The following is a 15,096-nucleotide window of genomic DNA, read 5'->3' on the forward strand; positions in this document are numbered from 1 at the left end:
TTTGAAACAAAATTAAATAATTTAATTAAATATTAAATAATTATTATGAAATCAAATTACCAAAAAATTGGTCAAGTGCATCCAAAATTTCAGTTTACCTTTTGTTGCATTCCTAGTATAAAATACATTACACCTAAGGAGAATCCTCGTAAACCACCAAAACCAACATGTGTGTGTGTGTGTGCATCAGAGAAAGTGCGTACATATGCTCGCCGTGTGTTTGAGTGCTTTTGATGAAGTCAGTCCAGTGGGCCACGTGTGTTTATGGTCACTGAGGTAGAAATGTCAATGTGCGCCGGCCGATTTCATGTTGCCCATGTTAGATTACCCATGCTGATGCAAATTGCCCATTTGCCTGTGATTGCCTGTCTGTGTGAGCACACTGTATGCCATTTTTGCATTCACTTTTGACTTACCATGAGGCCGGCGAGACATGTCATTCCTCCACCCAGCTCACAGACCGAGGAACCCCTGCAAGACAGAGAGACACCGAGGAGCCTGCTGAGCTGTTTAATGTTAAAACGGTAGTACACGAGGATGAAAATGAAGTTTTTCAGCTCAAACGAGAAGAGAGGAAGATGAGAGTGATTAACAAAGAGGAAGAGAGAGAAAGATGGCTGTTGTGTCTTGACAATAACGCTAATTAACTTGGCCGTGTTGGGGGATGCCATTGATTGCAATGCAATTCCACTGGGCTCATTGATCTCAACCTTCCTCTCTGCATGCGTGTGGGTTTATATGTGTTTACAAAAGAAAGTGCAATTGTGCTTTTTTTTCTGGTGGAAATGTGCATTTGTGAAAACAGCAAGAACAGGAAGTTGATTACAAGTATAGGATCATTTTTCTATTATACTGGATTGTGTCTGTAGTTCCGTTTTATAACGATGAGGTGCAAATGGTGAATAGTTTTGAGCTGGTCAATTTTTAACCACTTCCAGAGGTAGTCAGATTGATTTGATTGCTTTCGGGGTGTTGCATTTCCCAGAATTCCCTGCATGACAGTTTTTTTTCCTATGGTTCTTTTCGCATCAGTTACTTTTTAGTTTTTGCTGAATAATTTTTTTATGAATAATGTTATATTGTCCAATATTTTTTAACCAAAAATACATAAAATAGATCATTCAGTCTACATATTTTGTAAATCTGCAAAAACATACTTCAACATACATTTGACTGGAGTTCATGGCTAAAATGAACACTATGGGGCAGTTTAACCCTTGTGCACTATTCAAATGTACTACCCTTTTGTTACGTTAGAGATGAAAACATCCACTGAATAAATAAATCAAATAAAAAAAAATCAATGGTTCAGAGGTTGATAAAAAAAAAAAAATATATATATATATTTTTGTTTTAAAAAGTACAGAATTTTAACTCATTAATTGGCAAGTTCACAAATGATGTTACAGATTTAATGGGAAAAAACCCACAAAATTAAGTTTTTTGATATAAAAAGTAATTGTGGACTTTTTTTTTACCATTTATCACAGTCTTGGACATGTTAACAATTAGTAACAACATGCTTTGATGCATCGCTCGATTTTCACTTTTTCTCCCTAAATTACGGTGGGTGGCTGTTTTTGCCTCATTGACTTCCATTATAACTAAAGTTGATGGTGCCGTAAATACACAGTTTTGTTTTTATTTACTCCATTTACTTCCCTCCATGAGATGCATGTTTTGATTTTCTCAGACCCATCAAGGTAAGTGTGCAAAGGTCAGTCTCACACTCACAGACACACATACACACGGTTTAATTACTTCAAAATCCAGAAACTAGGCTTTTTTTTGGTACAAGCCTATCTAAAGAGTCAATGGTGCCAATTGATTAACAGTACAATTTACAAGTTTTACCTCTTCCCAACTTGGAAAACCACCAACACTCAAAAATGCATGATTATATGGTGTCATGGTTTTGTAATAAAAAAAAATGTGGTTATAATGGAAGTCAATAGGGCAAAAATAGCCACCAACATAAAATTAGGGAGAAAAATAAATAAATAAACAAACAAATAAATAAATAAATAAATAAATAACAATGCATCAAAGGCAATGTTGTTTCACATGTCCAAGACTGTAATAAGGGTAAAATTAATAATTACTTTTTATATTGAAAATATGCAATTTTGTGTTTTTATTGAAGAATTTGCCATTTAAAGAGTTAAAAATCGTGTAATTTTCTAAGCAATTTAATAGTTTTGATCAGAACTGAGGTTGATTTAAAAAAAAATGTATCTGATTTTTACAGCATTTAAATTTAGTTGATGTTTTCATCTCTAACATAATAAAAGGGTAGTAAATTTGCACTACTAATGTATTGTTGAGTTGTTATTTTTTTCATTCAAAGCATTTTCTCAAAATATGTTTCAAAATAAGATTTGCCACCAAAATCATACTGCTAGCTGAAACACAAAAAAAATATTTGGCCAAATTAAGACTTAAAAATTTACCCCAGAGTGGATGAAAACATCCCCAACAGAACATAAGGGTTAATGGCAACAACCTTTGTTCCTTTTCAAAGTTATTATATTTACAGTGAAATTATTCTTTTTGTGCAGATTTTTGCACAACAAAAAATATATACTATTAAACACCTTAAAGATGACAATTATTTATAATAAAATATGTTTGGCTCACCTATTTTATTTTTCTTGGTAGCTCACTACGATGTAGTACATTGTAAAGTGTAGTTTACAGATCCACAAATAAGATAAAATCAATGTAAAATCAAGGTAAACAATATTGTCACAATTTACTTTTAAAAATGGGTTTTGATCAGTGGTTCACAAGGTGATCTTTACGACAACTCCCACCTTTTCGTGAACGTGTACAAGAAGGACATGCATTTGAAATGTATAACAAAATCTACCATGTGTAACATATTTCACATTTGCGAAAATGTATACATAAGTAAGTGTAACAGTAACTATCTGATTGAAACTCTCTCTCTCTCTCTCTCTCTCTCTCTCTCTCTCTCTCACACACACACACACACACACACACACACACACACACGAAGCCACTTTTGTTTTTGTGAAAAGTGGGTACATTTCATAGGTTTTCATTCATTTTATACTGTTCAAACTGTATATTGTATTGCCCACGACCCACCCTACCCCTAAACCCAACCATCACAGGAGACTGTGCAGCTTTACACGATTAAACTCATCCTGTGTGATTTATAAGCTTTTTGAGAAATGAGGATATGTCCTCATATTTCACCTCCTTTTTGTAACACTTGTGTCATACCTATGTCATTATACAGATTTGTGTCCTGATATGTCACAAAAACACGTACACACAAACACACACACACACACTCATACACACACACTAGTAGTGGGTGGCAGTATTGAACAATAATGTAGGATGCCACTTGATAGAAAATGTAAAAAAGGAATATGACATAGAGTACAACAACTACTGTCGCACCAAATTACGCTGGAAATGATAGATGACGGATCCAAGAAACTCTTCTTGCAAACCACTTTGACCTTTTCAGATTCAGTTAAAAAATATGGATGGGCAGGAGACAGTAATTTTTTTGTTATGCTTTATTTTTGAGATTTTGTTTGAGCCATTGACAAATAATAATAATAATAATAATAATAATATGGTAGCCAATAAAAATAACTAATTATTCATAACCTGCATGTAGAAATTCAGAAAAAGCTGCCATATTATTCTGATGCTGAAATTCACATCACACACACTGTATGCTGACCCTTGTGTATATATAGTGACGTTTACCTTGGATTTACCAGTGGCTATTTCTATGACAAGCTAAATGTAAGCTGTGCAACAATTTGGAAGGGTCAAAGCTTGTCAGAACTCTGGACTGTAGTTATATGCATAATGTCAATATATACTTATGTATCGATTGTGTATACAGTGCTCAGCGTATATAAGTACACCCCTCAGTCTCTGTTTTAAATTCATATTTTTAATAGGAAGCTCTACAATATTATGTGTGCATACACATTAGATTAGTCAGTACTGAAGCCAACTCTGGAGCTTATCTAACAAAATAACTTACAATAACGGTTCAAAAATGACTACACCCAAATTGATATGTTATAGAAAAATATTAAATACAAATTGAAGAAAGAGGTAAAATCAAGAGAAGCAAAATAAAATTGAACCTAATTGAATTTAATTGTATTGTCTTTCGATTTTTAAATATGTTTGGTGACTAAAATATTATTTTATTAAATAAATCTGTTTAATAAATCTGTTTTGTTTAAAGAGCCCCTATTAAGGGTTTTTGAGAATGACCTTCCATGCAGTGTATAACACAGCTCCAAGTTAATAAAAAACATCCAGCTGAGGTTTAAATCTGAAAGTGTGCCGTGTTTAAAACTATTGATACTTTAACGAAATAATCGACTCATAGTCAAATGAATGATTTGATTTGGGTTTGGATCTTTTGCTTGAACGCATCGACGTTGATATGGTAGATCCCCAAATATATAGTACCGGTTCCGGTCTAATGTGAACGCGCTTTCCCTTTAGACACTAGCACAGTGTGGTACCACGGGGGATCACGGGACTGATCATGACAGGAAGATGACGATCACTGATAGATGGAGATTCAGTTGTGAGGAATAAAGGGTTAAAGTTCATTTTCACAACAATGCCACAGTATAGCCAACCATGTGCTGTATTTGTTCCTGTCATTTTTCATTTTATTTTTTTTTGATACAATAACCAACGCTGCAGCACAGGATTCACCGGCCATTTGCCATTAGAGGAAGGAGCAGCAGAGACTATTATGTATGGGACCTTTTTCAGTAACTTTTACAGTTCATATGGAGCAGTTGCTTCTTCCTCCGGATCATAACATGTACGTGTAATTAAAATTGTTGCCTCGTTTTGTGTAGTTTGCAAAATATGTGTTTAATTGTGTGTTAAAAGTTGTAATCGCCCCACATGGCTTGTAATCACTTATCTGCTATAGATCAGTGATTTTACTATATCTCTCAGGTTAAACCTTCATGGGGTTATTCACATATTGCGTCCAAAACCATGTTGAAAACGCAACACATGCTTCTTTCTTTGCCAATTTAAACACATTACTGATCCTCTGCTGTTTGCATTTACTATGGTCAATTTTCAAAATAGTTTATCTTTTGGCACTTTGTGGATTAATACTGAAGGTGTGTTGTTGTTATTGTGTGGGGTTAGGTTTAAGAGTAGAGGAATATGCTGGTGTTTAACTGCATTGCTTTATTGGATTCCTGCATTGGGCTCTCTCTGCTACTTAATTGCCATGGTTGGCATTACTCTCCATCTCACACTGAATGCAGTCAGCCAATCACAACAGACTGTGTCATCAGTCCAATTAGCACAGATAAACTTCGCGCTAAAACCTGGTTTGTACTTTTACGTCATGTATTCGGCATGACCCATGGCGCATGCAACGCGAGTAGCTATGCAATCATACTTCTGCGCGCTGTTTCTGTTGCTCTGCAATAACCTTTCCAAAACGCTAGCTGGCAGTGAGGACTTTATGTTCCTCTGTGTCGAGTTTCTTCGCTGGTGTTTTGTTTTTTTCTCAACGCTTCCTTAATGTACAAGTGGTTCAAACTCGCTCATTTTGAGGCAGGAACTGGCAGACGTGCAACAACTTTAACAATAAGGTAAACACAAAGCAACAGTCTCCATCCGGAGCTCCTTGTTAACAGTCAACACTTGTGAACAGTCGCTCCAGCGGACTCGCACGGCTCTCGGTCCCACTCACACATTTGTCAACGCTTCCAAGCCGACCATTCACAGAGCTTGCACTACATGACGTGGCGACATGTAGTTACATTTTTTGAGAGGTGCAGTTCAGCGATGCCGACGGCCACGGAGAGGGCTATACATGCTTTTGACGCAGAAGCACAAGTCAGCCTTAGGGAAGGGTTTGGGAACAAATGAATCGCTGAACGAATAATACAGGAGTCGTTGGGAGAACTAGGTAAAATAAAGCTTTGACCTTTCATGCATATCAGCCTGTTGACGAAGACCCCCAAAACCAAAATATAACCTTTTATAATACAAAATAGGGGCTCTTTAAATGCACCAAAATACAATACCTATTTTCACTGAGAAATTGATGAAAACATTCATTTTCAAAATGGGCTGTACTCAATTATGCTGAGCACTGTATATATCTATGTTTTGCAATAATTAGGCATGACCTAACATGGCAATAAAACACTTCCCATACTGTAGTTTAAAAATGTCTAATATTGAATGCATGCATGTAAAAACACAAGCCCACATTCATTTATTTGTGAATGTATTTGATGTTTTCATAAGCAGAGGTTGCGCAATGTTTTGCAAAATTCCTTCATTTTCACTGTAAGTGGTGACACATTGACCATTTCAAGACATGACCATGAGTTCAGAGTTGTTGAATGCACCATCTATCAATATGTCTTTACTTTTTTTTTTAACTCCGACATTCTAACTGGCTATTGCTTTCTAATACATCTTTCAGAAGTCAAAATAATATGTTGACTGCTTATAATCAACAATGTTAGCATCTGGAGAGTTTGACAACATGAAACGCCTTCAAACCACACATCAACAACATACACAATTCTTTAATTCATATTGCATTCAGCATAGCCTTTTCCTATCAGAACATGATTTATAAGTCACACCATGAACGACACACACACACCAACCTTTACCGTTAACACAGAGACCTACAGTACAGCACCCGAACAGAATAATTCATATGAAAGGAAATTCATATAATTCCCACAGGAATGAAGGCTTTACACAACGACTATAATTTGCATAGAGTTCATTTGTGTTTGTCATACACAAAATATACAGTAGAGAGTCCTTGTAGATCAAAAGCAGCCCAAAACAGCCTCCTCACACACACACACGCGCGCACACCGGCAGCTAGACTTCATCATTTTGCCAGTCATTTGTGCGCTCAGTGACAACAGTCTCCATGTGTTTGTCTGCTCTCAGCCTGTGATCCGACACCTTCCATTGACAGAGAGACGGAGTGGAGGATGAAGAGAGAGCGATTGTTGTATGAGGGAGTGCAATTAAAAATTAATGCGCACAAAACTGCTAGTATGAGCCGCGGCGGGGACAAAGCCCCAGTGACAGGTAGCTATTTGGCTGTACGTTGGGCTAGTGGAAAGAAAAGCGAAAAAACTAGAGGGATAAAGAGAAGAGATGGGCGCTCTCTGTAAATTGACTTTTTTTTCTGCGTTATCCTCCTCTTTTTCTCTTTTTGGTGAGTGCCTGATAACAGGTCTGGAAGATAGCGAGAGGGTGACAGTCCTTGATGACATACAGGAACAAGAGACACACATACAGTGCGCGCACAAATACCCACACACACATGCTCAAATGAACTCCAGTTTTTAATTTAGCAGACTGAATATGCACTAAAGCGATACGCGGGTCCAGAGGTTTCAACATCCTGTGTAGATGCACGAACATTGGCCCAGGGGCGCTAAACCTGCTCTGTCTCTATATGCCCAGTTGACCTTCAGCTTGCCGCTGTGTGATCGATAAGCCTCTCTTCCCTACTCTGCCTCTTGAATGTAAAAACAGGAAATCAAAGGCTTGTGTACCGCCTTGAGTGCAAATCAAAAAGTGCCCCTTGCCTTTCTGTCATATGGCTAAAGTGAGAGAGAGAGAGTGAGAGAGAGAGAGAGAGAGAGAGAGACAGACAGAGAGAGAGAGAGAGAGAGTGAGAGAGAGAGAGAGAGAGAGAGAAAGAGAGAGAGAGAGAGAAATTTGAAATTTGAATACACCTTTATTTAATACAAAATTTTAAACTACAACATGTTTTATTGATTTAAACAAACACATTTTTAAATCACACAATATTTTCATCAAAAATCAAAAAATTATTTGCAACCCAACACAACGTATTTTTTACACTCCACATGCCTTCAAACTTGTCCGACTCATTCATTGACAAATACAAATTAAAATCATGCCTTATTCTTGCCTTTATGAGCCCTTTAAAAATCCGTTCAACTTTATGATTGGTCTCATACAAAATCTTGTGCCTCCCACTCATGTATATTGCCATTTTTGCTTGTCCTAATATGAAATTTTTATATACTGTGAATGGCTGATGCGTTTACATGCTATTTGTGCAAGTGTGTGAAAACGTAACATTCTGTAGTGCATTGAGTTACTGTTAAAGACCATTTTGCGATTTCAAAACATTCTTCATCTTCTCATCAGTGACATGCAGTCTGAACAATCCCTTGATCATTGCGTGTAAATGTTTTGGACATCTTCTTGGACACTTTTAATGCTTTCAAATAGTTTGCTGCATTAATAAAGTACACATGCCTTGAGGTTGTTTAGTATGATGTGATTTTTTTTTTCTATGTGCGATTTGATTGGACCAGGAATCACAGAACTGGTTTTTCCAATTTTTTTCAGCTTTTTGTACTAGAAAGAAATAAAGTGGTGACTGCAGGTTGAAGGAAAATAATGGAGTAAATGTACCGATACAGCACTAAAGCTGTATTTAAGGGAAAGTAAACGTAAACCTTTTAAACTACTTAGTAAAGTGCAATTCCTGAGAATAACTACTCAATTAAAGTAATTTGGGTGTTTGTAATTTGGTTATTTACACCACTAATCATTAATATAAGCAAATTCACAAAACTTACAAAAAAATCACACAAACTACATTTCCACCCTGTTGCACAGAAAGCACATCAATTATAGCAGCTTACTTTTATAAGTAAATTCAACCTCTCTACTATTAACCACTTCAACATTTCTTCAGGACCTGTAATGACATTTGTAAATCTTTATTTTTCTGCGTATAGCTGTTTCTATTAAATAACACTGCCAGTTTAGATGTACCTATCGAAATAATTTATAAAATAGTACATGCAAATGAATATTTTATTCATCCAAATAATTTTCATCCCATTAATTTAGGCTCCTAAGCAGCTTGAAAATAAATGAGAGAGATAAAGAGAGAGATACTTCTTCAATTCACAAATATTTACAGCAAATTTTTACATCTTTAACAAAAACAGAAAGACTGAGGCATATCTTGGGAGAGAACTCCATCAACAAGATAGTATATAAGTCTGTCATACAGACAGAGAATGAGCCAAAACTAGTGGACAAAACTAATCCGAAACTACATTACAAACCATCTAAATGACTGTACATTTGCATATTGTATTTCATCTAATTAGACAGTATTTCAATATTAATAATATTATTTTTTCTTTTTCATTATCTTTTTAGTTATCACGTAAGTCTTTATTCTTTCTTTCTAATTTGTGTGTATTTATCCAAATTCTAATTGTGATTTGTTCTTTGTCTTTTCCTTTCTGTATGTAAATAAGTATTATATAAGCACTTTTACAGTTTTATTTATTGTTTATGTAATCTGCAATGCTTTGGCAATACTTGACAAGTCATGCCAATAAAGCACTTTTGAATTAAACTAAATTGAGAGAAGAAGAGAGAGAGAGATAGATAGAAAGAAAGAGACAGATCTTACGTAAACATGTGGCGTTTCTTCAGGCAGTAGTAGGCCATCACCTCTTCTGAAGGCCAGACACCTGAAAGAGACACAGCCAGATGTTAAGAAAAGGTTATGGAAAAGACTGGTATTCACAGACATGCTGTATAGTTAAGTTTGTTTATACAGTAGTACTGGGAATTATTATTGCAGAGCACTCAAGATAAGATCTGTCCTGTCAGTCTGTCTAGACATAAAGGCAAGTTTTGAATATTGTTTTAAATACTGTAAATGTTTCAGCACACTATGGTTGTTTAGTTTGACAGACATACTGTATTTTAACTACTATATATATATATATATATATATATATATATATATATATATATATATATATATATATATATATATATATATATACACACACATACACACACACACACACACACACATATATATATATATATATATATATATATATATATATATATATATATATATATATATATATATATATATATACAGGTAATAGTTTCGCGTTTTAACATGCTGGTGGTGATTTGATAGGTTTTAATATACAGAGGGAAAATAGTAATTGAACGCATCATGTTTTTCCTGGGAATAATATTTCTAAAGGAGCTGTTGACATGGAATTTAACCAGATTTTGCTAAAAACCCAAACAATACAAACATAAAAAAACAAACAAAAAAAATTCGCAAAATGAATTGTGTAATAACAATGAAATGACATAAAGAGAACGCATTGAGCTACTGAGATGTATTTAATACTTTATATAAAGAACTGGATTTGATTTGATTCAGGGGATTGGCTGGGCCATTCTACAGCTTGATTTTCTTTCTCTGAAAGCGTTTGAGAGTTTCCTTGGCTGCGTTTTGGATTATTGTCTTGCTGAAATGTCCACTCTGGTTTACCTTCATGTATTCAATACTTTACACATCATTTCATTTGTAATCTAATTTATTAGATTTGATGTCTTTGCATATATGGATGTCTTTGGTTGTTACTAGCAGAATCAGGGGAAATTTTCAAGTCAATGACACCTTTAGAAATACAGTAGTGACATATCCAATACTTATCCCTGCTATATATATATATATATATATATATATATATATATATATATATATATATATATATATATATATATATATATATATATATATTACAACAATGTATTTATGTAATTTCATATATTATATATAAATATTAATTTTTTTATATTAGTATATATGCAGTTGAAGTCAGAATTATTAGCCCCTGTTTATTTTGTTCCCCAATTTCTGTTTGACAAGGAGAAGACTGTCAACACATTTCTAAATATAATAGTATTAATAACACATTTCTAAAAACTGATTTATTTTATCTTTGACATGATGACAGTAAATAATATTTTACTGTATATTTTTCAAGACACTTTTATACAGCTTAAAGTGACATTTAAAGGCTTAACTAGGTTAATTAGGTTAACTAGACAAGATAGGGTAATTAGCCAAGTTATTGTATAACCATGGTTTGTTCTGTAAAAGGTCAAAAATATATATAGCTTAAAGGGGTTTAATAATTTTGACCTTAAAATGGTTTAAATAATGTAAAACTGCTTGTTTTCTAGCCGAAATAAAACAAATAGGACTTTCTCCAAAAGAAACAATATAATCAGACATATTGTGAAAATCTCCTTACTTGGTTAAACATAATTTGGGAAATATTTAAAAAAGAAAAAGAAATTCAAAGGTGGGCTAATAATTCTGACTTCAACTGTATAACTATGCAAAAGCATTATTGTTATTATTTATATTGCAATCAATAACAATATTTTTTCTTATTATTTTTCTTTTCATTATTGAAATATCTAGAAAATTATGCAAAAATGACCTCATTGTAATTTTTCTTTATTTATGGAATACTGTTATAGAAATTAAAGAAAATTACTGCAGCATTGAATAATTATTTATTCATTCATTTATATATATATATATATATATATATATATATATATATATATATATATATATATATATATATATATATATATATATATATATATATATATTCGATTTTTATTTAATGGTTATATTTCTGAATGTAAATATTATCTTCAGTTTTCACTTCAGAAAATCTTACAATATTTCACAAAATATGACCAGAGCTGTGAAAACAAGAAAATACTTACAGTACATACAGTAATTATACTAAAATGTAATAAATAAAAATAAATAGATAAATAACTATACAATACTGCAAATAATACCCTATAAAAAGTGATTCAGTAATTATCATGGTATGAAAATGCTATATCGTCACATGTCTTATAAATAAATAAATACATATGCATATATAAATAACATCATATGCATAAAACATACCAACTATTCAAAGTGAACGTTCACTTATTTAATCATGTATGTGATTACAACACACACTTTATCTCACTTTCCCTGCATAATGCATAAGAGAGAAGCTTTGATGGAGAGACAACACGATCCTGAAAATGAGACTTCAAGAACATACATCATCATTCATCACAGAAAGCTGGAAAACGTTTCATTTCTTGCATTCGACAAGCTCGCGCACGAGGCCACAGCAAGCCTAGCTAGGCAACCTTCACATGATGCAACATAAAGACAGCGTCTCGCTCTCTTTTACACCCTCCGTTCATGAAGAACGTCCCTGCTCGCTACAGTTCACTCCCAATACACACACACACACACACACACACACACATACACACACGCACACACACACACACACACGCACGCATGCACACACACACACACACACACACACACACACACACACACACACACACACACACACACACACACACACACACACACACACACACACACACACACACACACACACACACACACACACACACACACACACACACACACACACACACACACACACAAGATTCTGGCTACTTAGGCTTGTAAGCTGTGCACAGAGTGAGTGGGGGTCCAGCGAACGATTATCACAAGAAGCAGGCTGGTGGTCTTATCACCCACTGTCAGCCTCTGCTCCTTCTGCGAGCTCCAGCAAGAGCCATAAAGCTGCTATTGTCTCTCAGACGAACACATACACACAGACACACACACACATGCAGCTCAGGAAAATAGTCATTTCAATAAACTTAGGCCCCTGAGCCGTCTGCCTTTGATGGGGAGCTCTTATGTGTTTGGATTTGGGTGTATGTAACTTTACTTTCGTTTGCAATGCATCTTCACGTATGCAGTTTAAAGTGTTTAAAATAACCAAGAATGAAAACATTGTTTTTTGTGTGTGTGTGGCCCATGAGTCAGTCTGTCAAACATTTTGTACATTTCTAAAAGATTTGAAATACACTGAAAATAAATATTCTAAGATGATTCCTTGGATTTACAGTTTTTTTTTAAGTTGAGTGGTTGTAAACAATTTATTTGGGCTGAATTTAAAGAAACAAATTGAGTTGAACATTACTACATTCATTTGTTTGTTTAAATTCAAAACATATAAATTATTTGCAACAATTTTTTCAGAGTATTTTTTGTCAGACAATAAAATGTTTGTGTATTTATTTGTTTATTTATTAATTAATTAATTTATTTATTTATGTTATAATTTACTTACACTCACTGTTTTAAACCTACATGACTTTCTAATTTTGAAGGATACTTTAATTTTATAGGATAGAGCAGCCATTCATTAAATTCCATTATATAAAGAACAGGGAAATTCTGTATCAAAAGATTTCATTTTATGTTCTACAGAAGGAAAAGCCAAACAGATTTGGAACTACATGTTTGGAATAAATGATGACGCATCTTTTTGATTAACAGATTTAATTTTGTCACAATATACATCATTTTTATACAGTTTAAGTCAGAATGAGGTGAGATTTTTTTTCAACACATTTCTAAACATAGTAGTTTAAATAAATCAATTATAAGAAATAAGTTATTTTATCTTTGCCATGATGACAGTACATAATATTTTACTGGATATTTTTCAAGACACTTTTAGCTTAAAGTGACATTTAAAGACTTAACTAGACTAATTAGCTTACCTAGGCAAGATAGAGTAATTAGGCAAGTTATTGTAAAATAATGGTTTGTTTTGTAGACTATTAAAAAATTATATATATAAAGGGGCTTATAATTTTGACCTTAAAATTGTTTTTTAAAAAAATTCAAAACTGCTTTTATTCTAGCCAAAATAAAACAAATAAAAAAGAAGCAATATTATCAGACATACTGTAAAAATGTCCTTTCTCTGTTAAACATAATTTGGGAAATATATATATATATAAAAAAAGGAAAAAATTCAAAGGGGGGCTTATAATTCAGACTTCAACTGAACATTTTTTACACTGTAAACCTTGTCCATTGCTATGCTACAATGTAGGTCTTAGAATGAGAACATAATATTGATATAGTTTTACATTTACATGCATATATTATCACAAAACTAAAGATATCAGAGTTGACCGCTTACAGACTAAATGAACAAAGGGTGAAGTGCTAAAAAAATGGATATTAATTTTCCTGAAATTATTTATACCTTATGAGAAATTATACTATTATGGATTTTTTTTTTTTTTTTGCAGTCAAAGCAGAGAGATTACAAGGTTGAGGATCTTGTGGACATAAAGACTTTGTTAAATAAAGTGAATAATGCCATTAATAACTAATAACTAATGCTGGGAAAAAATTTTCTCCAAATTATTCGCAACCAAAACAAAAGTTTGTTTTGACATAAATGATTTATGTGTGTGAACTTTGTATATTTATTATGCATCTATGAATATTTTTAAACATATTTAAATTTAAATTATATATATTTGTGCTGTCAATCGATTAGAAAAAATAACTAATTAATCGCACTTAAACAAAATTTATCGTGATTAATCGCATTTAAAAGACTGAAACTTGTAATTTTGGCTATTCGAATGTAAAATGAATGTAAAAGCAAGACAAATACTATTTAAATCCAAAATATAATTCATTATAAGAATTTTTTATTAAACTTGTAACACAGATTTCTTCATGTAAACAACATACCCATAATAAACCATCAAGATCCTGGCTTGACAGCCATATTTATTACAGAAATTAAAACACAGGCATGTTATTGCCATTTGAATTTCAAAACAATCAATGCCAATAGAGAAAACCTTGATTTCCATGTTGGATTCTAAGTGGACTGCAAAAAAATGCTAAAATACAAGTATTTCAGATAAGGAAAATGGAAAATTATAACAATAATAATAAAGTATTGAATACAAACAATTGTACTCATTGCAGAGCTAGATTGGGACAAAAAAAAAAAAAAAACGGCCCTGGCATTTTGGGCCAGAGCGGCCCACAACATCAATCAAAATGCTCCCCATCTGTGCATGCCCTTGAATATGTTTACCAACTCCCATTCTATAAAAGCACAAAAGCCATATATAGAAAATAACGAGAGTTTTATTTAATTTAATTTTTACAATTTTATTTAATTTTATAATAAAAGTATAATCCACACTGGAAATGTGGGTGCCTGTGTGTTTTGAGGGAGCCTAATAAATAATGAACATACAAACTGCCTGCTGACGCACACAGTTAATGTTGATTAATAAAATAAAGAT

General features: G+C 33.2%; 1 protein-coding gene across 2 annotated transcripts in view; it reads right to left on the reverse strand.

Moving 5' to 3' along the window:
• The window catches only part of camkmt (calmodulin-lysine N-methyltransferase), a 260,843-nt gene that overhangs the window by 61,468 nt on the left and 184,279 nt on the right, over positions 1–15,096 (reverse strand). For both annotated transcript variants that reach the window (XR_012389177.1, XM_005156577.5), the window contains exons 4-5: positions 9,506–9,566; positions 417–471 (exon numbers count right to left, since the gene is read on the reverse strand). Coding sequence is in view for 1 of the 2 variants with exons in the window: in XM_005156577.5 (XP_005156634.1) it covers positions 417–471; positions 9,506–9,566 (116 nt within the window). In the remaining variant the exon portion in view is untranslated. The remainder of the gene's footprint in view (positions 1–416; positions 472–9,505; positions 9,567–15,096) is intronic.

This window comes from Danio rerio, chromosome 13 (genome assembly GCF_049306965.1).
Source record: "Danio rerio strain Tuebingen ecotype United States chromosome 13, GRCz12tu, whole genome shotgun sequence".
Taxonomy (NCBI): Eukaryota; Metazoa; Chordata; class Actinopteri; order Cypriniformes; family Danionidae; genus Danio; species Danio rerio.